Source organism: Bubalus bubalis, chromosome 4 (genome assembly GCF_019923935.1).
Source record: "Bubalus bubalis isolate 160015118507 breed Murrah chromosome 4, NDDB_SH_1, whole genome shotgun sequence".
NCBI classification, from domain to species: domain Eukaryota; kingdom Metazoa; phylum Chordata; class Mammalia; order Artiodactyla; family Bovidae; genus Bubalus; species Bubalus bubalis.
Genome location: NC_059160.1, coordinates 143928753 through 143954977, shown reverse-complemented (window position 1 = coordinate 143954977; position 26225 = coordinate 143928753). Strand labels below are relative to the sequence as shown.

Here is a 26225-nt window from a genome sequence, read left to right as displayed (position 1 = left end):
ACTAACCCCAGACACCCTGTCCATCTCCTCCACCCGCACACATGGCAGTGAAAAATATGTTTTCTGTGTCTGTGAGTCTATTCCATAGATATGTTCATTTGTGCCATATTTTATGTTCTACATATGAGATAACATGGTATTTGTCTTTCTCTTTCTGACTTACTTCACTTAGTATGATAGTCTCTAGTTGTATCCACGTTGTTGAAAATGGCATTATTTCATTCTTTTTTTGATGGCTGAGCTGTATTCCACTGTATAAATATACCGCATCTTTATCCATTCATCTTTCATGGACATTTGGGTTATTTCTATGTTTTGGCTGTTGTGAATAGTGCTACTGTGAACTTAGGGGTGCACCTAGGAATATTTCAATCTGTAAATAAAGGCTGGTCGTTTCAAAATAACAATCCCATAGCAAAATGGTATACAAAGCTTATACATATTTGGGTTTAAAAAATTCAAAGCCACTGTAGCTTTTATGTTTTTTCTAAATAGGGTTCTGAAGATGGTTTGAAAGAAAAAAATGAAATAATTGCCCGACTAGAAGAAAAAACCAGTAAAATTACTGCAGCCATGAGGCAGCTGGAACAAAGGTACAGCATTTCCAATCTTAGTTTCTTTTTTACTTTCTCTATCTCCCCTTTTCTTTATTCAACTCTGACACCTGCCACAAAGACCATTAGGAAAATTTATGTTAGGACTTTTTTTTTAAAAGCCCAGCAGAATTTTGCCTTTTTTTGTTTTGGTTGTTGCATGGAATCAAGTTGCTTTATATTAGCCTGATTCATTTCTCTTTGCCATTTTGCAGATTTTTTAGAAAGGCCTAATATTGGCAATTTTATATGGTTTAATTGTGTTACATAGGACAAATACACAAACAAAACCTCGAAAAAGTGAAAAACGAACAAAATCCATGATTGAATTATCCCTGATTGATTTCCATGCATATAGATCGTCATATCCCTTGTCATTCACCATCTCTTATCTGAAAGCAAGCTTTCTGAGTTGGCAGTTTAGTTGTTTCTTTGAGCTAGGCCCCTCAACCCCACCCAAGAAATAATTTTGTTTAAATTGAATTGTTTTATATTGGCATTTTTCACTTTTATTGTTGGAAAATGTAATGTATTTCCATTGACCTGTCATGTTGGTGTCAACATATGTCTTACCATTGCTTTCTTTGAATCTACTTATGAAAAACATAACTATTAATGCTTTATTGACATGAATATTCTTTTATTGACATCCTCTTTCTTCTTTTTTCTTTTTTGTTTTCTTTATCCCCATTTTTACATTTTGGACATCTTTATTACCTTTTTCTGTCTTTGATTTCTGTCCATTCCATTATGAAGTGACAATGATTTGTTAACTCAAACTAGAACAATTGCAATGTCATTGGTGAAATGTGCCAGCAGTGACGCTCAGGACCAGTATAAGCTGGTCAAAGACATATCTTTCTGAAAACCACTTGTATTTAAACAGACTGAAAGAGAATCAACATTTTTATAATATATTAAATTGAAAAATAATTTACGCTATTATGTATTCTGAAAGGAACCCTGTACACTTTTTGATCAGCTGCTGTGGTAGTACATTGCCATAAAGCAGAGTGCGTGCACTTGGATTTCCAAAAACACATTCCTCAAACCTTGTGCACAAGGGCTTATTTGAGTATTGACCCTTTGGAGGTCAGAATTTTCAAATGCAGTTTTATCTTTTTAGCTACTTTTTGATGAAAAATATAAAAATTGTTTAATAATAAGTTATCCTTTGGTTTCACAATGTGTTGGCACAGTTTTTTTTCCCCACTGGCCCACTCTTTATTTACTAGCTCCTTTACTGATTTTTGAGTACGTTTTAAAGTAGTTTATAACTCAGATTGGCCATCATCTTACGCTTTAGCTCCTTGACTTTCCAGTTCCTCTTAGCCCTCTTCTATAATAGCACAACTTCACGGCCTACCTCACTCTGACTTTTTTTTCATTTCTGTACCCTTTGAGAAAAGCTTGGGTATCCCGTCTCCCCATCTTAATATTTTAAATTTAGATTTAGAGATAACTTGAATGTTACCCTCTTTTCTTTGAAAGTGGCCTTTATACTTTTGGATTGTGTGAGGGTTGCCCCATGGGCATGGATTTTAAAGAAGAAAAGAGGTAACTTTTTTGGCTAGTTGAACAGAAATTTCTCTTAGATATTCCCTTCAAGGACTTAATGTCCCTTGAATTCTTGGGAGATGTTTTCTTATACAATTAGTGATGTTAAATCTAAGAAATCCTAGATGGCCGTAGGAGACAGGGAGTGGAGCTGAGCACAAGGAGAAGCAATGACATAAATAAAAGGAGAAAAAAAAATCTACATTTTAAGCTAATTTTAAAAATTCAGTGATGAGGAGCAACAATGATCTCTAGCAAATGTTGCCAACTAGTACTAAATTCTTTTGCATCCTAAAACACATACATACACACACACATAGCATTGGCATACTCTAGTAAGTGCATAAAGATTCTATAGGGAGGACTTGGCTGTAATTTGAAGCAATTGCAGGTCTTTGCTCTTGGCCTTGTAGCACACTTGATTCCTGGCATACACATCCTAACATAATATATAACAATGTGGCTTCTTCACCTAGTGTAGACATAAGTACTATACTTTTCATGGTTTTGTAAAAAGGCAGTAATGCACGTATTATACTTTGAAAATTAACTCCTTATGCTTTACATAAGTGGTAAAGGCTATATCGCTTTGCATTGTTAATTACGAACAAGAAATAAAGCAAATTTGAAGATAGTATTCTGGGCATATTATGTATTATATTGAAAAAAATCACAAAACAATTTCTAGACATTGTGTGGCTCTTTCACGTTTGAGTTTGTGAGTTTTTCCCCAAACTTTGTTTTCATTTAGAAATGTTTCTATTTCCCCGTTTTTCTTTTATTTGTCTTCTTCACCCTTTTACACCCTAGTTCTAGCCTCAGTTTTACCCAAAGTTGATTTGAATTACACCAGATTGCAGCAAGCAGAGAAGGCGCAAATGGAAATTGAAGATGAGGACAAGAAATATCTACAAGAGTATCAGAGTAAATTCGACAGTCTGCAGAAACAAATCTCCCAAAAGGAGAAACAGCTGTGAGTATTTTACTTGGAAATAAATACTCGTGTTAATATAATTTCCCCCTCTTTTCCTCCGCCTTTTTTTGCATGCAATGGAAGAAAACCTGTATTTTCATTTATTTAGCGATGCTGGCTAGATTGTAGAGTTTTCCTTCAAAAAAAAAAACCAAAACAAAACTAGAAAGAACAGTTGTGATAAGACTTATGTCTTTGCTCCCTTTATTGTTTATAGAGTTACTTTCAACCGTTTTGCTATCTTCTTGCTCATGGAGAGTTTTATTCTTTATGGTTGTTCAGCATTAATCTGATGGCCATTATGTTTCTAAATACTGAGTATAATAGACCTTTGTAACTCCATGGAGTTTATATTATCAAAGAACATGTTTTCTGAGAATATTTTTATTAGTACTTCATATGATAGATCTACATATTACCAGCTAGGAAAGATGCCAAAAAAACAAGCTGTAGGTGAAGTTTTATCCCATTTTTTATAAAATTAAAACTGCATAGGTGTGTATTTACGTGAAGAAAAGTTTTAAGAATATAGATTCTGGGGACTTCCCTGGAGGTCCAATGATTAAGACTCCATGCTTCCACTGCAGTGAGCTTGGATTTTATCCCAGTCGAGGAACTAAAGTCCCACATGCCACACAGCAAAAATAAAAAAGAATACAGATTCTGGAAAATGATTATCTCAAGGGAATAATGGCAAATTGACAGTAATGGCAAATTGATAGTAAAAGTAAAATTACTTTTTACTTTTTTAGATCAGTACTTTTTTATCCCAAGAAATATGTATCACTTTTATTATTAAAGAAAACAGCAAAACAGCAATAGAAAATTGTTATACATTATGTTTGAAAAAAGTGCAGGTCGCTCAGTCGTGTCCAACTCTTTGTGACCCCATGGACTATGCAGTCCATGTGTAACATCATTAAGCAATATCACTTACGAGGTATGATGTATTACTTGCTAAGCTACCTTTAAATCCATTGCTTAAAAAACAACTATACTCCAATAAAAATTAATTTAAAAAATCCATTGGTTGAGGTGTTCTTTTCTATTCTTGATGATTCTGTCTAGTGGTTCTGTCAATTATCAAGAGAGGATTTGTTGAAATATCCTAACTATTATTGTGGATTTGTGTATCTCGACTTTCAGTTCTATCAATTTTGGCCTCTTGTATTCTAGAAATCTGTTTGGTGCCTACACATCTAGCATTTCTTTGTCTTCTTGGTGAATTGACCTTTTTATCATTTTATAATGTTCCTTTTTTGTCTCTGGTAATTTTATTTGCTCTGAAATCTACTATATCTCATATTAACATAGCCACTCCTGCTTGCTTCTGACTAATGTTTTCATGTAGTAAACAAAAGATCAATGTTATGTACATCTTCTATCTTTTTACTTTCAGCCTAATGTGTTTCATTATATTTGAAGTAAGTTTCCTACAGTGCATGTTTTTTATCCATTCTGCCAATCTCTATTTAGCCCATTTGCATTTAGTGTAATTGTTGATATATTAGAGCTTAAATCTACTGTTTTTATTTTTTCTGTTTTCATTCCTGTATTCAATTTTTCCTGCCTTCTCATGGGTTACTTGAACATTATTTAGAATTCCTTTTTGATTTATCTATAGTATTTTTAATTGTATCTCTTTGTATAGATTTTTAAAAGTGGTTATTCTGGACATTGTATTATATATTTGCAACTTTTCACTACTGATATCAACATTTTACTACTTTGAGGGAAATGTGGAAGCCTTACTTCCACTTAGACCTTTTTGCACTCTCCTTTTTACAATATAATTTGCTTAAATATTTCCCCTATATAATTTTGAGAACCACATCAGACAATGATATAATTTGTGCTTCAACCATTAAACATAATTTAGAAAACTTTCTATTGTTCTTTCTTCCTTCATGATGCTCCAAGTTTTCCTTCTTTGTGTCTGAAGAAGTTCATTTAGCCATTCTTCTAGGGTAGGTCTGTTGGCAGCAAACTTCCTTAGTTTTCTTTCATCTGAGGTCTTGATTTCAACTTTATTTTTGAAGGGTAGTTTCAGAATTCTGAGTTGACAGTTATTTTCTTTCAGGACTTGAAAGTGTTGTACTGCTTTCTTTTGGTCTTCATAATTTCTGATGAAAAGTAGAATGAATCATTGTTCTTCTAATTACTCTGAAGATTCTGTCTTTGGATTTATGCTATTTCACCTTTGGTCATCTTCTTCAATTCTTAGGCTTATGTTTGTCAGATTTGGAAAAACTTCAGCCATTATTTCTTCACATATTTTTTTCAGTTCCATCTGCTTTCCCTTCTGGGACTCTGATATTGTACATGTTAGATTTTTTGTTAATGGTCCTACAGGACCCTGATGCTATTCTTTTTTTTGTTGTTTTTGTGGGTTTTTTTTTAGTCTGTTTTCTTTCTGTTGTTCAGATTGGGTAGTCTCTGTTGTTCTGTTTCTTTCTTTTTATTTTATTTTATTTATTTATTTATTTTTGGCTCTGCTGGGTCTTCGTTGCTGTGCAAGCTCTTCTCTAGCTGCCATGCTTGGGCTTCTCGTTGCCGTGGCTTCCCTTGTTGCAGAGCACGGGCTCTGGGGTTGTGCAGGCTTCAGGAGTTGTGGCGTATGGGCTCCATAGTTGCAGCTCCCGGGTTCTGGAGCACAGGCTCAGCAGCTGGTGGCGCACAAGGCGTAGTTACTTGTGGGATCTCCCCAGATCAGGGATCAAACCCCTGTCTCCTGCATTGGCAGGCACATTCTTTACCACTGGGCTACCAGGGAAGCCCCTGTTGTTCTGTTGGGAAGTTCATTCTTTCCTCATCTTTTCCTGTCATTCACTGAGATTCATTGCATGTATGTATGTATGAATGAATCCCATTCATTGAGATTATTGTATTTTTCAGTTCTAAGATTTCCATTTGATTCTTTCTTTCTTCCAAAATTTCCTTCTTTCCTTCCAAAACTTCTTATTCATTAATTTGTTTCAAGCATATTCTTTTTTTCCCAGAAGAGATAAAATATAAACTTTATTTTAAATGATAGTCAGAAGTCTAGGTCACAATCTGGGCAGGAGAGGAAATTTTCAAGTGGAGGAAATTACATTTTGGGAATTTTTATTTGTTTTGTATTTTATCAAACTACAGTTGACTTAAAATGTTGTGTTTTATGCGTAGAGCAAAATGATTCAGATATTCATGTATATATATATATATTTTTTTTTTTTTGGATTATTTTCCTTTACAGGTTATTACAAAATATTGAGTATAGTTCCCTGTGCTATAACAGTGAGGCCTTGTTGGTTATCTGTTTTATATATAGTTGTGTGTATGTTAATCCCCAAATTTTAATTTACCACCCCCTTCCCACCTTTCCCCTTCGGTAATCATAAGCTTGTTCTCTGTGTCTGTGGGTCTATTTATGTTTTGTATGTAAGTTGTTGTGTTTTTTTTTCCCCCAAGATTCCACATGTAACTGATACCATATGATATTTTGTCTTTGTCTGGCTTACCTCACTTAGTATGATTATCTCTAGGTCCATTCATATTGCTGCAGATGGCATGATTTCATTCTTTTTTATGGCTGAGTAATATTCCATTGTATAAATATACTACATTTTCTTTATTCATTTATCTGTTGATGGACATTTAGGTTTCTTTCATGTCTTGGCTATTGTAAATGCTGCTGCAGTGGACACGGTGGTGCGTGGATCTTTTTGAATTATGGTTTTCTCCAGATACATACCTATGAGTGGCATTGCAGGATCAGGTGGGGTTTCTTCTAACCCTGTCTTTATTTTTTTTAAGGAATCTCCATATGCTCTCCATATTGGCATCACCAATTTAGATTTCCTCCAACAGGGTAGGAGGGTTCCTTAAGCATATTTTTAATTGGTTATGGGAACAATTTTTATGATGGTTGCTTTAAAATTCTTGTCAGTTAATTCCAGCATCTGAAATTATCTGACATGGTGTCATCTGTTGATTGTTTTTTCTTATCCAGTTGAAATTTTTCCTGGGTCTTGGTCTAACAAGTGTTTTCCAGTTGCATTCTGCACATTTTGGGAGCTATGTTTTGACACTGCATCTTCCTTAAATTTTATGTTTTAGCGTCCTTCACTGAAACCACACCAGCAGGGGAATGTAGACACTGACCACTGACCCTTCATACCAAGTAAAGGTAGAAGCCCAGGACTGTTCCTGGATGGAATGGAGAAGGGTGCCTAACTAGTGGGCAGGGATTGAAATCTATGCTTTCCACTCTTTGACACTGTGGAGCGAGAAAGTGGACCTTGTTACCATGAAGTGGGAATGGAAATCCAGGCTGCCCTTTTGGTCTCTGTTGACACCATCCTGGAGGAGAGTGAAAAAGGTACCTCATTGACAGTAAGCAAAGGTAGAAATCTGGGCTCTCCACTTGGCCTTTGCCAAGTGTTTGTGTGGAGGGTAAGAAATGCCTTGTTACGGATGCATATAGAAGTCCAGGCTTTCCATATGACTTCCGCTAACATCACAGAGGTGGATGGGGAGGGATAGCTCATTACTGTGGGTGGTGGTTAAAGTTCAGGCTCCCCACTTGGCTTTCTCTGATACTACCACAGGTGGATTGGAAGGGATACCTCATTATTGCCAGGTGAGGGTAGAAATTATGCTCCCCACTTGGCTTTTGTTGCCAGTGGTTGGGGTGAGCATGGTTTCTTCCTCTGGTGTTTTTTGGACTAGGGCGTTTATTGTTGAAATAAAATTTTTTTGGAATAGGGTGTTTATCGTTGAAATAAAGTTTCTATCATGCTAGGCTGCTTATTCCTGGCTGTTTGGCAGGAGAGAGTAGGCTTTCCTTGGGACTTTTTATCTGTGCCCATTGCTGTTTGTGCATGTGGGATTTTTCAGCACCCAGTCTGGGCTTTTAAGGAAGTAACAAGAAGCCTCAGGGCACTCATTTACCAGTGTTATTACTTAAATCCTGGGGTTCCTAGCTGGTCTACTTTCTTCTCTTCCCCCTTTCAGAATATTCTTATATTTGTTTATATATAATGTCTAGGGTTTTTAATTGTGCTTAGTTGGACAGATAGGTAGAAATGTGTTTACTCCACCTTGTCCAGAACCAAATTAAGTTTCTTTTAAATCTACCATGAAAATAACATTTTGAGAAGCTGGTATATAGAATAAGGCTTTAGGCCAGGGAATAAATATTACCTTGATTGGAAACTTGCATCATTTGTACATTGTGAAACTAAAACCCACCTGTTTTTCTAGCTGCCCCCCCCCCCCGGCCACAAAAAAAGAAACCACTTAGCAAACAAACATTTTCTCTTAATCTTTAAAGTTTCACAGAAGCACTTTGAGGACTTTCTTGGCCACAGAAATCAAAAGGAACATTTAAGTTGTCAAGTTTATTAATGGTGCCAAGGGTTTTCTTGTTTAATTCCTTGTGCCCTGCCAAAATGGAAAAATGTGAAAATCAAGACTGGGATACTTTGCCAGTCAATAAAAGACAGTCTTGAAACTTTAGTAATCTGTGTTACTGAATTGCTTTTCTAGAGTTTGACAGAAGTATAGGTAAGACAAGTCTGATATTTATTCTTCAGTGCTGCCTTTATTTGATCACTGCCCAAAGGACGACCCAAATAATGCTCCAGGGACCTGGCCCTTCCCAATAGGACTAACCTACACAATAGGAAGATGGAAATTTCTTGCCTGGAAACTCCCATGGACGGAAGAGCCTGGTAGGCTGCAGTCTGTGGGGTCGCTAAGAGTTGGACACAACTGAGCGACTTCCCTTTCACTTTCCACTTTCATGCATTGGAGAAGGAAATGGCAACCCACTCCAGTGTTCTTGCCTGGAGAATCCCAGGGACGGAGGAGCTTCGTGGGCTGCCGTCTATGGGGTCACACAGAGTCGGACACGACTGAAGCGACTTAGCAGTAGGCAGCAGCAGAGCTGGGGAGAGATATTTGTCCCTGCTGAAACCATGAAAGTAATTTTGTTTCTCATTTGGTGCCATTTTGGTAGAGCATAAACATGTTAACAATTTAGAGATTGTAGGAATCCCTGATGGCTGAGAAAAATTGGAACTGTTTCTATACAAACAGGCAATTGGGACTTTGTCCAAGAAAAACAAATTCCTTTTTTTTTAAACATACTCCCTTTTTTCACCTAAAATGGAAAAAACTTTTGGTTTCTTAACTCCCCAACCAGGAATTGAACTCACCACACCCCATGCAGTGGAGTGTTAACCACTAGACCTCCAGGGAATTCCCTGGACATACATTTCTTCTTTATAACATTTTGATGAATGTTATTTTTTGGTATGCATAGATATTTTTGCTTTTTAGAAAGAGGAAACATGCTACATACTCTCTAGTATCTTGCTTATTATATCTATTATTGATACATCATGGACATTTTATCATATCAATTACTGTAGGTCTATACCATCGTATCTCAGTTAACCTCAAGGAATCATTTAGCCTGAAAAAAGTGTGCTTTATTGTTTAAATTTGCATATCTTTGATTACTCTTGATAGCCTTTTGTATTTCTGTTGTGAACTGTCAGTTCGTATCCTCTATTTTTTTCCTCTGTGGTGTTCAGTTTTTTAATATTTATTTGTAAGAACTCTTTATGTATTTATTCTGGGTCTTTCACATACAGTGAAAATGTTTTCTAAGTTATAGTTTATTTTTAAACTTTGTTCATAGTGTTTTTTATTCATTTAGGCATTTTACAGTAAATTTTTTATTACTTATTTTTTAGACATTGTATAGTTATATTTTCCCTTTTTTTCCTATTTATGGTTTCTGCCTTTGGTGATCAACATGTGTTTTGACAATATATGTAAAATAACTTAAAATCAAAATTTTTCTTTTGCTTTCTCACTCAGTTTTTTCTGATTCTGGATGATGAGGCCACTTGATGCACTCTGTACTTTGCTTACTCAGTGTTAGCAATATATACCTGTCCCTCCATATTCCTTTTAAATCTGTGGTGAAATAGTATTTATCAACAATCTGTAAATTCCATTTTGAAGTATCCTGTCTCTTCAACTTGAATTATAAAATCTCAAATTTGCTTCCCTAACCCTAAACCCTAACCCTAAAAATAATTTGGCTATAGATGGAAATGCTAACCATATGAGGAAACAAAAGTAATTTTAACGCAAAAAATTAAAATAATGTAATACTGTGATAGTCTCAATATTATGATATAACATAATAATTAAAATGTAAAGTACTAGAAACTATAGCATTATTAGTGTATACCTTACCTGATAACAACTGCTTATGAGAAATAATTATTGAAATATTTTGGGAGGCTTTCCTAAAATGTGAGAATTTGACTACTTTTGTTTTTCCAGCTAGCACCTGTTGTTTGATTGATGAAATAGTGCTTTCAGATGTGAACTGGCATTTTTCAGACTGTGGACTTTCCTCTGGTGTCTCCTTGGTTTTTGATCTGTTCTGTAATGGGTCAGCTTCTAAGAGTAATCTTGTTACTGTAATCTTGTCAAGTAGCAGTTGACACCAGGATTGATTTCTCTGTTACTGATGTTAAATTGACTTAATGGTTGCTGTAATTCTTAAATCAGAGCAATACTTTTCATTAGTTTGTTGTAAAAATTTTCTCTTGGCACAGAACGTGGTTCCATTTCTAAGATAGAACAAGCCTTAATAGTATGGTGTGCCTTTCCAGGCATTTTTCATGTTTGTCCAGTATTTACGTATGTAGAATTAGTAAATGACAGATCCCAAGAGGTTTTTGTGATTGACAAATTAACTGAGATTCGAGATCTGAAAACCTTGTGCTATTGAACCTGTTTTCTAATAGGTATTTGTGAAAGAAAATCTGAAGAATTTAATTACAAAGGTGAAAGTAATCAACCAATGAGATACTCTTAAAAAGAATACATACAACTGTCATGTGAGAAAGAGCACTAAGCTGTCTCTGTATAATTTGTCATTCAAGGGCACAACTGGAAACCGATCTGAAGATTGAGAAGGAATGGAGACAGACTTTGCGGGAAGATCTTCAAAAGGAGAAAGATACTGTATCTCATCTCAGAAATGAGACCCAACAGATCATTACTCTTAAAAAAGTAAGTAATGGTGGTAAACTTCAAAAATCCTGTCATGATGAAAGTTACTTGAAAAGACAATCAAGTCATAATTTGCATGTATACGGAGGAAACAAAGTATACTGCTCTTCTTCAAAAATATCATTAAGGGGAGTAAATGAATAGAAAATAGTTGATAGGAAATAGACCAGCTGTTTTTTATAAAAAGCTGAAGGATACACTCCTATCCTTTAATGGTATGTATACGATGTGGAGTTTGTTTCTTTTAAATTGCATTTTCTGTCTTTTATTATTTTGAAGGAGTTCCTTAACCTCCAGGATGAAAATCAGCGGTTGAAAAAAATATATCACAAACAGGAGCAAGCTCTTGAAGAACTTGGCAACAAACTTAGCGAGTAATTTCTCTTTTTTCCTTTTACTAAGTAGTCATTGACTTTTATAAAGTTATGAGTGTGCCAAACCAAATAGGCATAAAAGTTTAATATAAAAAAGAAAGATATCAACTTGGAAACAAAGCCAAACAAAAACTTCAAAATTAACAGATAAGGGTGTGGACTGGGGAGAGATTGTGTTAAAAATTATGTTCTAAAATGAACATAGATCTTAGCTCCAGATATTTTCCAGTAGATGAACTCTAAGACTGTTGTTTAATTTCTCCAAATCATATTTTTCTCAGAAGTCAAATTTTCAGAATAGTTGGAGAGATCTTTTTCAGACTGTTCTGAGAAGGAGCCACCATTGTGAAAAGCTGATGTTGTTTGATGCTAGTTGGGGCTTAACTTCATACAGTATGGTTGGTTCTATCACATTCAAGTGTTACTGGGTTCCCATGAGGACAAGAAGGAGAAATGGATTTCTGTCTTTCTCACATTTTCCTCCTTGTTCCACATTGTCTGTGTTTGGGATTAGCTTCATCTTTGTGCCCCGATTGAACATATTGTTAAATATCTAGGGTAAACGCTGGAAGGTTTAATTTAGTATTGAATGTACCACTGTCACATTAGAAAATAAAAAGTGTCATTTTTTTTTATAATACAAAAAAGTTAAAGAAAGCGACAGTGACCTATAATTCTATCACCTAAGTAAGTCCCTTTGATGTTTTATATGGTTAGAAAATTCAAAGAGCATCAAAAGGGTACTTCCCTAGTCATCCAGTGGTCAAGACTCTGCATTTCCACATCAGAGGTGCGGTTTTGATCCCTGGTCAGGAAACTTAAGATCCTGTAAGTGACGCAGCCAAAAAAAGAAAAAGGTAAAATGAGGTGAGGTTGGGAGGGGGCAGGTCATTCAGAATAATATGAGACATTTAATTTTGTTGAAAGGGAAAGTTAATAGTTCAGAAATAGTATTTAAGCTTACCATTCAGGATCTGCATTTTCAAGTTATGACTAAATTTTAAAATTAGCATTCATTAATGTCATTCATTGGAATGGGTGAATTTAACTCAGATGATCATTATATCTCTTGAGAGTCCCTTGGACTGCAAGGACATCCAACCAGTCCATCCTAAAGGAGATCAGTCCTGGGTGTTTATTGGAGGGACTGATGTTGAAGCTGAAACTCCAATACTTTGGCCACCTCATGCAGAGAGCTGACTCATTTGAAAAGACCCTGATGCTGGGAAAGATTGAAGGCAGGAGGAGAAGGGGACGACAGAGGATGAGATGGTTGGATGGCATCACCAATACAATGGACATGGGTTTGGGTGGACTCCGGGAGTTGGTGATGGACAGGGAGGCCTGGCGTGCTATGGTTCATGGGGTTGCAGAGAGTTGGACACAACTGAGTGACTGAACTGAACTGAACTGAATGTCATTCATTGGAATGGGTGAATTTAACTCAGATGACCATTATATCAACTACTGTGGACAAGAATCCCTTTGAAGAAATAGAGTAGCCATCATAGTCAACAAGAGTCTGAAATGCACTACTTGGGTGCAGTCTCAAAAACGACAGAATGATCTCTGTTCGTTTCCAAGGCAAACCATTCAATATCACACTAATCCAAGTCTATGCCCCGACCAGTAATGTTGAAGAAGCTGAAGTTGAACAGTTCTATGGAGACCTACAAGACCTTCTAGAACTAACACCCCAAAATGATGTCCTTTTCATCATAGGGGACTGGAATGCAAAAGTAGGAAGTTGAGATACCTGGAGTAACAGGCAAATTTGGCCTTGGAGTACAGAATGAAGCAGGGCAAGGGCTAATAGAGCTTTGCCAAGAGAAGAAGGCACAGGTCATAGAAAACACCCTCTTCCAACAACCCAAGAGGATAGTCTACACATGGACATCACCAGATGGTCAATACCAAAATCAGATTGATTATATTCTTTACAGCCAAATCAGGTTGATTATATTCTTTGCAGCCAAAGATAGAGAAGCTCTATACAGTCACTAAAAATAAGACCGGGAGCTGACTGTGGATCAGATCATTAACTCTTTATTGCCAAATTCAGACTTAAACTGAAGAAAGTAGGGAAAACCACTAGACCATTCAGGTATGACCTAAATCAAATCCCTTACGATTATACAGTGGAAGTGACAAATAGATTCAAGGGATTAGATCTAATAGACAAAGTGCCTGAACTATGGACGGAGGTTTGTGACATTGTATAGGAGGCAGTGATAAAGACCATCCCCAAGAAAAAGAAATGCAAAAAGGCAAAATGGTTATCTGAGGAGGGCTTACAAATAACTGAGAAAAGAAGAGAAGCAAAAGGCAAAGGAGAAAAGGAAAGATATACCCATTTGAATGCAGAGTTCCAAAGAATAGCAAGGAGAGATAAGAAAGCCATCCTCAGTAATCAAAGAAATAGAGGAAAACAATAGAATGGGAAAGACTAGAGATCTCTTCAAGAAAATTAGAGATACCAAGGGAACATTTCATGCAAAGATGGGCACAATAAAGGACAGAAATGCTATGGACCTAACAGAAGCAGAAGATATTAAGAAGAGGTGGCAAGAATACACAGAACTATACAAAAAAGACCTTCATGACCCAGATAACCATGATGATGTGATCACTCACCTAGAGCCAGACAGCCTGGAATGCAAAGTCAAATGGGCCTTAGGAAGCAACACTACGAACAAAGCTAGTGTAGGTGATGGACTTCCAGTGGAGCTATTTCAAATCCTGAAAGATGATGCTGTGCAAGTGCTGCACTCAACATGCCAGCAAATTTGGAAAACTCAACAGTGGCCACAGGACTGGAAAAGGTCAGTTTTCATTCCAATTCCTAAGAAAGGCAATGCCAAAGAATTCTCAAACTACTATACAATTGCAATCATCTCACATGCCAGTAAACTAATGCTCAAAATTCTCCAAGCCAGACTTCAACAGTATGTGAACCATGAACTTCTAGATATTCAAGCTGGATTTAGAAAAGGCAGAGGAACCAGAGATCAAATTGCCAACATCAGTTGGATCATTGAAAAAGCAAGAGAGTTCCAGAAAAACATCTACTTCTGCTTTGTTGACTATGCCAAAGCCTTTGACTGTGTGGATCACATCAAACTGTGGAAACTTCTTCAAGAGATAGGAATACCAGACCACCTTACCTGCCTCCTGAAAAATCTGTATTCATATCAAGAAGCAACAGTTAGAACTGAACATGGAACAACAGACTGGTTCCAAATAGGAAAAGGAGTACGTCAAGGCTGTGTATTGTCACCCTGCTTATTTAACTTATATGCAGAGTACATCATGTGAAATGCTGGGCTGGATGAAGCACAAGCTGGAATCAAGATTGCTGGGAGAAATAATAACCTCAGATATGCAGATGACACCACCCTTAATGGCAGGAAGCGAAGAACTAAAGAGCCCCTTGATGAAAGTCAAAGAGGAGAGTGAAAAAGTTGGCTTAAAACTCAACATTCAGAAAACTAAGACCATGGCATCTGGTCCCCATCACTTCATGGCAAATAGATGGGGAAATAATGGAAACAGTGATAGACTTTATTTTTTGGGTGGGCTTCAAAATCACTGCAGATGGTGACTGCAGCCATGAAATTAAAAGACACTTGCTCCTTGGAAGAAAAGCTATGACCAACCTAGACAGCCTATTAAAAAGCAGAGACATTACTTTGGCAACAAAGTCCATCTAGTCAAAGCTATGGTTTTTCCAGTAGACATGTATGGATGTGAGAGTTGGACTATAAAGAAAGCTGAGCACTGAAGAATTGATGCTTTTGAAGTGTGGTGTTGGAGAAGACTCTTGTCCCTTGGGCTGCAAGGAGATCCAACTATTCAATCCTAAAAGAAATCAGTCCTGAATATTCACTGGAAGGACTGATGCTGAAGCTGAAACTCCAATACTTTGTCCACCTGATGCAAAGAACTGACTCATTTGAAAAGACCCTGATGCTGGGAAAGATTGAAGGCAGGAGGAGAAGGGGACGACAGAGGATGAGATGGTTGGATGGCATCACTGACTCAATGGACATGAGTTTGAGTAAGCTCCGGGAGTTGGTGATGGACAAGGAGGCCTGGTGTGCTGCAGTCCATGGGGTCACAAAGAGTTGGACATGAGTGAGTGACTGAACTGAACTGAATGTCACTGACAGGAGTAAGTATCCCTTTTAGAGTTTACCAACCATGTGACTTAGGGCCATTTATTTAAGCTCTTTAAGCTCATTTTTCCATTTGTATACATTTGTAAATTGGAGAGTTATAAAATACCTATAGGGTTCTTTTTCTGATTAAAAGAATAAGGATCTGAAAGCACCTAGTATAGTACCTTTCCTCATCTCAAGCAGAATATCAGTTTCCTTGTCTGTAAGATGAACAGGATAGATCTGAAAGTTACTTGCCAGTGCTTACATTCTAAACCAGCAATCTAAAATATAAATGATTAATTTTAATTTGAAAAGTACTTTTGATAATGGCATATTTACTCTTAATTGATTTCTTATTGAAGGATTCTTATAAAGAGCAATTTTGATAGATTTTGAAAAGCTTTAAATGTTAATTATTCAGGACTTCCCTGGCAGCCCAGTGGGTAAGACTTCTTACTTCTTTTTTTTTTTTTTTTTAGTTCTACCAGTTTATTGCTACCAACCCGTGACCCTCCACCCTCATGCACACATGCTCAGTCATGTAACCCCATGGACTGCAGCCAGCCAGGCTCCTCTGTCCATGGACTTTTCCAGGCAAGAATACTGGAGTGGGTTGCCATTTCCTTCTCCAAGACTTCTTACTTCTAATGCAAGTAGATTGGGTTTGATCCCTGCTTAGGGAACTAAGATCCTGCATGAGCATGGTGCAGGGGAAAAAAAAAGTTAATTATTCTGAATAAGTTATAATTGTAGATAAACTGTCTAGTATGAAGATTAAAGCAATAAAACTGAAATATTTGGAGAAAACTTGGAATGTGAAAATTTAGGATGAAATATTAGAAAAAGAAAAATCTAATCTGTTGTGTCATAATTACTGACAGTTTAAAATGACTGAAAGAGGAAAAAACCAGCTTCTCCCTTATCCTCACTGAGGCTTAAATTCCAAGAAGAAAAACTTTTAGTTTAAAGAATTACCAGGACTCTTCCAATGTAGTATTCTGTAGATGCTATTCTTTCCATATAAAGAAACTTACAGATTTTTTTCCTTCATAGAGGGATTTCAGGATTGTCTGAGGCTTATGTAATTTATGGATGTTTTCCTATAGTGTCATAATTGATTGTATCACATTTATTACATTCTCATGTTTTATTTTGACCTTTTTCTATGCTTTTTTTCATGCTGTGGTCAAATATTTTCAGAAACTTAAATACATATTCCTAAATGGAATTTAATTAAAATGAATAATACAGACATGTGTTCCCTGCCTAGGACAAGGAAAAGGTGTTCTTTTACGTTGTGTTTATTGGAACTGTAACTGATACTCTATTTCTTTAGGATAGTTCGGCAGTTTGTATCAGGGTAGAAGGGGCAGCATGCTTTTTTAGGGTCCATATTTGTGAATAAAGGCATTTTAAACAGAAATAAATCAACACCAGTAAGTTTTCATAGAGAAAGTATTTCTGTAGTGAACACTATTAAGTAAGCTATTTTTATTCCATATTCAGTTTTTCTGTATATACTATTGTGGCCAAAATTCCCATCAGCGTCAGTTTTCCTTGGGTGCTTTTTGTAGATGTGAGTTCAGCTAAGAAAATTTGATTACTCTGTTAGTATTTTTACACTGTGTAATTTTACATTTATTATTCCCACTGTAAGTTGTTATGAGCCAGATAAAAGACTAACACTGTTTTTAAGTTTTGGAACAAAGAACACTTGTAGGGCAAAGCAAGTTCCTAATGTTCTGCTTCAGACTTTAGTATTTTATGTCTCTTTTAATCCAACTATTTCATTTTTAAGTTGTTATCTTAAGAAAAATAATACAAATGTTTTGGTCATTTCAATTTTAATGAATAATTTTATGGGAAAAAGATTTGAAACGTTGAAAATTCATCAGTAGGTAATTATGTAAACTGCATACTTTACATTCTTTTTTGTGGTATACCATGTAACCATTTAATATAATGATGTGGCAGATATTTAATATAAGTCAGTCGCTCTGAGCCTTTCAGGATATACTGTTAAGTCATATGGGGAACTATGTAAATAATTTTCCATTTGAAATACACATACTCATTGACCTGTAGAGATGATCATGTCTGGGTATTGGGATCACAGATAAATATTGCATGTTAACTAACATGTATTTTTAAAAGGTTAAAAAAGTATATCTTCCTTAATATATCCACTCTTACTTACCACTCTGTAGCATCTGCTACAGAAAGAGTATTCATAATGGTTAACCTATTGGCTTTTGGGTCTCAGAGGTGAGGGTTTAAATCCTGGCTTCCTCACTTATCATCTTGTGACTTGTTACAAGTGACTAAACCTCATAAGACCTCACTGTTTTCATCTTTATAAGTGTTTCTGAAGACTAAATGAGACTACACATGCAAAGTTTATAGCATAGTGTCTGGTACCTCAGCTATTTATTGACAGCTACAATAAATGATAGCTATCATTAATAGTCATAACCACATGAAAATTCCAACGTTCTTTGTTTAAAAAAAGCAAATTTTAAATCTCAAGACTATTTTTGCTTTAGGTCGTTTAAGAAATATAGGAAACTGTTAAATATAATCCCACTAGCCAAAGAAGATCATTAGAATAATATAGTATATAGAGTTTTATATCCTATGAAAATTCAGTACCGTTCTAAGGAATTACTAGATGTTCTGTATTTTAAAATGTGTACTGAAATTTGAACCAATTTATAATCTTTTTAGATCAAAACTTAAAATCGAACACATGAAAGAAGCCAACAAAGCATTGCAGGTGAGTTTGAAGTATTTTCCTCAAGTAGGAAGGTATGGATATCTGTGAAAGTCTCCAGTGGAGACTGTGGCCCTGTGTTCTGTTGTTGAATCCTAGGATATATAGAGGCAGAAGCACTGAATGGGGAGCTTGTAAGATGGGGTCCACCTCTTCACTATACCTCTAGAACACATTATTAAAATTCCTCATGTTGGAAATGACCTTGGAAATAGTTTTGTCTACTTTCCTGAAGTTGTGGCATGGTTAGAGTGAAACTGCCTTTGGATTTGATAATCCTTAAATTCCTGAGCCAGTCTTACTAGTTTTTGATCTTCAAGTCACATATCACCATGGAGTCTGTTTCCTCTTCTGATTTTGGCTTATGATTTTGCATAAGGTTGCTTTGAATATTGAGTATGTTAATTGAGTGAAAGTGATTTGGTACAATTGAATATATGGTTCTTACAACAGAGGAGAAAATATAGTCTCTGTGTGAGTACTTCAATGACAGATGGCTTCCTAACCGCACAAGCTCATTTCGTTTACCAGTGTTACATGAAAGTCATTTAAAAAGTCAAATTGTACTACATACTGCGAAGACTTAAAAAAAGAAAAAAAGGGAAGCAGTCTTTTGTTTTTCACCTTCTTGTCCCTTATCCATTTCAGCTTTTGCCACCATTAGGGAGCTACTTTTAATTCTTTTTAGTTGTTTCTTCTGGCATTTCCCTATTTCTGAAGTATTATGCAGACCTATGTATTGCCTCATTAACATGATGGATGAGGAGTTTTGCTAACTCTCCCCCTGGTCTGTCTACTCTTCACTGTTCTTCTCCTGTAGTTAAGTAAAAGTTTTTGTGAAATATATTTACTGTATATTCTTTATTATGAGTATTTAAATACTGTTCCTTGCTGGGGCAGGTAGTATTATATATTGCAGTTGTATTTTTTTTCTTGAACAACTTTTCATTTCCTCTAGAGCTAATATTTACCCCCCCTGCCTTTTTTAGTTGTATTTGAGAATCAGAGTTTTCTTATACCTTCAAACACTTCTGCTGCTGCTAAGTCGCTTCAGTTGTGTCCAACTCTGTGCGACCCCATAGACGGCAGCCCACCAGGCTCCCCTGTCCCTGGGATTCTCCAGGCAAGAACACTGGAGTGGGTTGCCATTTCCTTCTCCAATGCATGAAAGTGAAAAGTGAAGTCGCTCAGTCGTGTCCGACTCTTAGCGACCCTATGGACTGCAGCCCACCAGGGTCCTCTGTCCATGGGATTTTCCAGGCAAGAGTACTGGAGTGGGGTGCCATTGCCTTCTCCGCAAACACTTCTATTAAATGCTTTTTGATAGAAGTTTTTCACATGGTAAAAATGAATTAAGGAATCAGTTCTTTCTTTTTCCATCAGAGTCATCCTTATTGAAGTTCTCTGCTTTATTGCTCCTGTCTGGTCTGGTCACTCTTGTCCTGGCATTTCCCTTTGTTGTCATTCATTCTTTCAATGCTTTTTTTTTTCACCGTGCTACACAGCTTGTGGGACTTTTTTATAATAGTTAGCCAGCTAGGCATCAAACCTGGGTCTTTGGCAGTGAAAGCATGGAATCCTAACCACTTGATCAACATGGAATTCCTACTGGGCAATGCTTCCTTCAGTAGCCTCCTAGAAAATGGTGAATGAATAATAAAATATTTTATGAATCTGTATGCCTTTATTCTGCTCTCACACTTTTTTAGGAGATACGTAGGGATGTTTGCCCAACTGTCATTTTTTAAGCTCTTTTGTAAATTTTTTCACTGTGAAATATATATCATATATACAAGAGGACATGTACAGTACAACTTAAAAATGCTAGCATACTGTTTTAGCTTGTGGTAGAACATGTGTGCTCCCTGATTGCATTCCCTTCCCTACAGTAACAGTCTACTGTTTTTGTTAATCATTACGTTTTTCTAAGTTTTATTGTTCATATCTAGCCTACATTATCTAGATTGCCATTTTTATGTGTATGAAAATGGATTTATATATGACTTTGTTTTTTTTTTGGGGTGCTTACTATTGTCCAGTTGATGGGTCTATTATATTACAGTGGGTCTATTTCTTACAATGGGTCTATTGTAAACCAGCTATTGCAGTTTCTTACATTTTGGATTTTATCTGATTTCTTCTTCATAGTATTCTTTTTTCCTCTATCCCCTTATTTAAGCATATAAACTAGAAATTAAACCTAAAGGTTTGGTGAATTCAGTTTCCACCTTCTGTGAGACTTATTTCTGTTACTATATTTTTAATATTTAGCAGGCTCCTATTTGCTTATTTTTCCTTTTTAAAATAACATCTTGTTTTATCTCGGAGGATATTCCATTATAATTTCTTTAATGTTTTCTTTTATTGCTGCCATTCTGTTTCCTCTGAATTATTTTCTTCTATTTGGCTGGAGTACTTCATGCCCAAATCATTCCTCAAATGTTAGAAAATCTCCCAGTTTTGATGAAAGGCACAAAAAATCGTGGAAGCCTGGTGTTTGTTGGTTAGGTAGGTGGGGATATGTTGTAATAGACAGGGAGGCCTTGACCAAAGAGAAATCTGTCAACTTCCAATCTGTTGGGTATCTTCTCCCAGTGTTGGTATCTACTTCTCTCTGGAGCAGTTGACTTTGTTCAGGGAAGGATCCTTAATACCGTTTGGAGGATTTAACCTGAGTAGCTGACATTGTGGAAGGCCAAGGGCAGAGAAAAATAGCTATTTGTTTGCAGAGCAGTAGCTTGCCCCCTTTAGTTTTGGCTCTGCTTGTAAACAGCTTTGTTTTGTTGAGGAAGCAACTTCGGCTCCCTGGATCTTAAGTTTTTCTTATCTGTAAAATGAAAACTTGAGGGTGCTGTTCTGAGGTCCCTTCTAGCTAATGCACTAGGCTTACCCTACATTGTACAGCTTTTCTCCTTGAGAGAGGTGCAAGGTAAGTTCCTAAGTCTGGAAATAAAGTTGGAAGCTCAACCCTGATGTCAGAAGGTTACTTACTTTTGAAACAAATGATGGTGTTTGGAAATCTGCTTCATGTCAGGCTCTCGTCCTTCCAAACATAGCTGGGCAGCAAAGTTGCTTGCACTATGTGACTTTGGGACATTTGGCAAATCACTTTGCTTTTTATGGTGTTCCAAGTTAGACTGAATTATCTTCAAGGCCTCATCTTGCTTTAAAAAAAATTCCATGATTCAAATCATGTGACTCTGCTGGGCAGTCTCTGTATCTGATGGGAGCTGTCTAAGGCTTTTTTTGTTTTGTTTTTATATCTTCACTTCTTACAATCCTGTGTTCTAAGAAGCCTTAAGAGTGCCTGAAGTGCAGTAACCCAATACCATTTGTCTTACCTCTGCTATATCAGATAACAGGTGCTGGTTACTAAGACTGTGAAATTAACCTTGCAGTCTTGATCCCTGAATGCTTACTCTTTTCGTCTTAGTTTCTTCCAAGAATTATGCTGTCAGGTAGAAGAGGCTTTCAAGAAAACTCAGGCTTTTGAGAAATGTCTGTGGGTTTTTCCGCTTGTAAGATTTTTCTCTCGTTAGCTATTTTGCTCACTCCCTCTTCCAAGTTAGAATCAGATATACTTAAGTTAGAGTCAGATATACTTGGTTCTGTGGAAGCAGCAGCAGCAGTGTAGCTTAGTCTGGGCTGTTTCCAAAAGGGACATGTGATGAGATTAATCAGAAATACAGGACTTCTTTCAAACTTAGGTCTTCTCATTATAAAATGGAAACCACCTAACAAAGTTGCTTTCATAGGGGGAAAAATGCTTTTCCTAGCCAAAATCTTGGTTGGTTAAGAATGAGTCAAGTTAGTTAGAAATTTTAGGTATCAAGTTAATTTCTACCTGTTTAAGACTACTTACATTTGCTATTAAAGTCTACAGAGTATCTATTAAATTTGTGAGTTACAGAAGGTAAGGGAAATTTATAGCACTGTAGAACTGAATTTAAGGTGAAGTCTTACCTAAAGAACTCAATCATTTGATTTACAAATTCTCTTCAAATTTTGTGGATTAGTTGTGTATAATACATAATGCCAAACTCATGTATTTCACAGTGAAAACTTATCATTAAGTGTTTTTGGACTAGACATTAAGATTCTTTCCTTAGTTACTATCCATAGTGGATTTTTGTTAAAAACATTTGTCATGAAATGTTCTAATATTCAGTTGTAAAGAATAAAATGAACCATCATCCAGTTTCACTATTTATCAATATATGGTCAATCTTGCTTATTTATATAAGCATGTCCCTTTTTCCTCACCCAGATTATTTTGAAGGAAATTCCGTATTTGTTTAATCTACAACTGTTTCAATACAATAAATCTGTCAAAAAAAAGGAGGACTCATTTTTGGTTTATCTATATGCATATTCCTATAAAATGCTCTTGGTCAGAAATGTTTTCATGTATCTTTTAGTACTAATTTGAGCATTAATCATCATATTTTTCCTCTATCAGGGACTGGTTTGGTTGAAAGACAAAGAAGCAACACATTGTAAACTTTGTGAAAAGGAATTCTCACTGTCTAAGAGAAAGGTAAGGGAGAATAGGAAGTGAGCCCAAAAGTTTTGGTGGAAATACGACTACTTTTACTCATTTTTTTCCCTCTGATTTTTCCATTTAATAGCACCACTGTAGAAATTGTGGGGAAATTTTCTGTAACGCCTGTTCTGACAACGAACTGCCTTTGCCTTCTTCACCGAAGCCAGTACGGGTTTGTGATTCCTGTCACGCATTACTAATTCAAAGATGCTCATCTAACTTGCCATAATATTCCAGAACTAATGTATGAAAAGTACCTACAATGAATGATGAATGTTACATATGAACGTGTGTACAATGTATTCAGACAGCCCTTAAGCAGCTTTCAGACAGCATTGGTACCAGTTTTACTTTCACATATTCAACTCACAAGAACTCTTAATGTATGAGATTTCCTTTGCCATTTTTATTCAAAAATAACAGGGCATGCTTTAAAGTAACCTTAGCTAATTCCTGACTGTAGTTACCATGTAACTCTTTTCTTAATGCCATGGAGAGGCCAGAGAGCATAGCCTACATGTTTGCCTTATTCTGTAAAGTGAAGTCGATCAGTTGTGTCCGACTTTTTGCAACCCCATGGACTCTAAGAGTCGGACACGACTGAGCAACTGACTTCACTTTACAGAATAAGGCAAACATGTAGGCTGTGCTCTCTGGCCTCTCCATGGCATTAAGAAAAGAGTTACATGGTAACTGCAGTCAGGAATTAGGCTAAGGTTACTTTAAAGCATGCCCTGTTATTTTTGAATAAAAATGGCAAAGGAAATCTCAAATTATACACTGAGTTCCTGTGAGTTGAATATGTGAAAGTAAAACTGGTACAGATGCTGTCTGAGTAGTTATTATGTAACTTTTTTCTTAGTGCCATGGAGAGGCCAGAGAGCATAGCCTACATGTTTGCCTTATTTTGCAAAGGCCTTCTTAAAAATAGGGTTTCAGATTATTATTCTCCAGATTGTCAAATTGATATTTGATGGTGCCTGTAATTTTTTAATGCACTTTAAAGCCTCACAGTTCCAAGAACGACTGGAAATGCACATTTTAGAAGTATTACTATTTCAACAGGTTTTTCATTAGCTTGGTAAAGTGTCAACTGTATTTATTTGCTTCCCCTCTGCCAATTTTGCATTAGAAAATGCCTTCTTTCTCTATAGTCAATGTGGTATTTTGCTGAACTTTCAGATATAGTGGTTGAAAGGTATTATTTTGTCTCCAAATATTTTGAAAATGTTATATCCATTTCTTAGGGGGGACTCACACCTTTAAAAGTCAAAACACAGGAACAACTCTGGCAGTCTAGTAAAGACTCCACACTTGCACTCCAAGGGGGCACAGGATGGATCCCTGGATTAAGATCCTGCATACCACATGGGCATGGCCAAAAAAAAAGTCAAAACATAAATTTTCCTAGAAAAAAATGTAATAGCCAGGATTATAGGCTCCTGATTTTCCCTTAGCATTTAAGGAGAAATCTAAAATACAGTTAAACTTTGCCTTTGATTATGACAGGTTTGAGTAAAAAAAGTTCTGTATTACCTTTCCAGCCCAGTAACTTTTAGGAAGCATTACACTGTGGCAGTCTACTACAGTCGAGTAAAATACCATTTATTAGCACCTCCAAAGCCAGGGCCTAGAGCCCTGCCATTACATATATACTTGAACTATTTCAAGCATAAAGTCAGTAAACACTAATCCCTGTTAATAGTTTATAGCATACCAAGAATTTAATTAATCTTTAAAACTACCCTTGCATAATTAACCGTTTCAACAGCACCACCACTTGGGGTTCTACTTTTTTAAGTCTTAATTTAAGTCATGCACTTTTGAGTTTGTACCTTTTAAACATGCCATTATTGGTATCCACATTACTCCTAAGAGCACTACTAAATAAAGCATGGCTACTCCCTCCCCACTAAGATAGCACTGCTTATTCTACAGGATCGTTATTATCCTGAGTACATACTTCTGTTGAGGTTTAAAATTAATTTTCTAAGTTGCCAAAGTATGAAACCACTGTTTTACTTTCAGATTTCTTTTCCATAATCCAGTCAGTTTTTAGTCTTCAATCAGAATGGACATATAGATTTATAGGTGGTCTTTAATGCTCTGATAGGAGTATTTGAAACATGAATTATATTCTTTGAACTGTTTTGTACTGATGGGATGGGTTAACATTTTTATGACGCGAATAAGCAAAAATGAAAAATATCAAGTGCTGTTTTTTATTATTGTGCTTAAACTTTAAAATGTGATTCTCTTAAATACCAACCCTGGTTTCATTCAACAAATAAACCATGATTTTTAGTCCCAATTTAAATTCTTCACCACTCCTGTTATTGCCATTGATTTGGGCCTTTTGTAGGCAGGCTTTTTCTAAGAAAATATTGAAACTTGCTCCATTTTGTTTTGACTTGTATCTAAAAACCATAATCTAATTTTGGATTTTATGTAATAGAACTTTGTATTTTGTGCACTTTGTGTACTTGTTACACCCTCATCTAGTAGTAACCTAATACTATCATGGTGCCAAGGAATTGTGATTGTAATTCTCATATTCACACTTCTCTAAAATGTGAATTTTATATGACAAATAAAACACCTGAAAAATTAAGCCTGTTTTAGAAAAGTTGGTGTGAGCCTATAATTAAGGGAGTGAGTACAGGCAGTTAAGATGAATCATTTGCTCCAGTTGATAGGTTCCACTTATGCTACCAAGCTGCCTTCTTTAAGAACAGCAGAAATTATTCCTTTGTCACTTTGTCTAATATTCAATTAGATATAGTACCTTCTACCAATTTGGTTTCTAATCATTAACTGACACAAAGCATTCTAGGACAGACGCCATACTCATCTCCCATACTGATATTTATTACATTAATAACATTTCTAGCAAAAACAAGTAACAAGTTCAATAACTGAATTCACATTGACAGGTTTCATTTTGATCCATTAGCCAATTTGGAAGAAAAGCCGTATTGATCAAAGGGATTAAAAGTAAAGCACCTTTTTTCCTTGCTACATAAAATTATTAAATACAATGGCTCTAAAACTCAAAACAAATTAGATGCAAAATCCAATCTCAACACTCTGAAGACACAAACTTGTGTCTTAAATTTTTAAAAAGTAGTCATCTATACAGTTATTTTAAAAGCCATATGCTTTAACTATTTGGC

General features: G+C 36.0%; 1 protein-coding gene across 7 annotated transcripts in view; it reads left to right on the top strand.

Annotated features, from left to right (window-relative positions):
- RUFY2 (RUN and FYVE domain containing 2) overlaps positions 1-25663 on the top strand; it is a 44182-nt gene extending 18519 nt beyond the window's left edge. For 4 of the 7 annotated variants that reach the window (XM_006070279.4, XM_006070278.4, XM_025284614.3 and 1 more), the window contains exons 12-18: positions 496-593; positions 3004-3123; positions 11076-11205; positions 11485-11579; positions 18464-18512; positions 22969-23046; positions 23138-25663. In XM_006070279.4, the coding sequence (XP_006070341.1) occupies positions 496-593; positions 3004-3123; positions 11076-11205; positions 11485-11579; positions 18464-18512; positions 22969-23046; positions 23138-23281 (714 nt within the window). In that variant the 3' untranslated portion in view covers positions 23282-25663. The other 3 variants (XM_025284615.3, XM_025284617.3, XM_025284616.3) reach the window with 3 other exon arrangements.
- Positions 25664-26225: the final 562 nt, after the last annotated feature.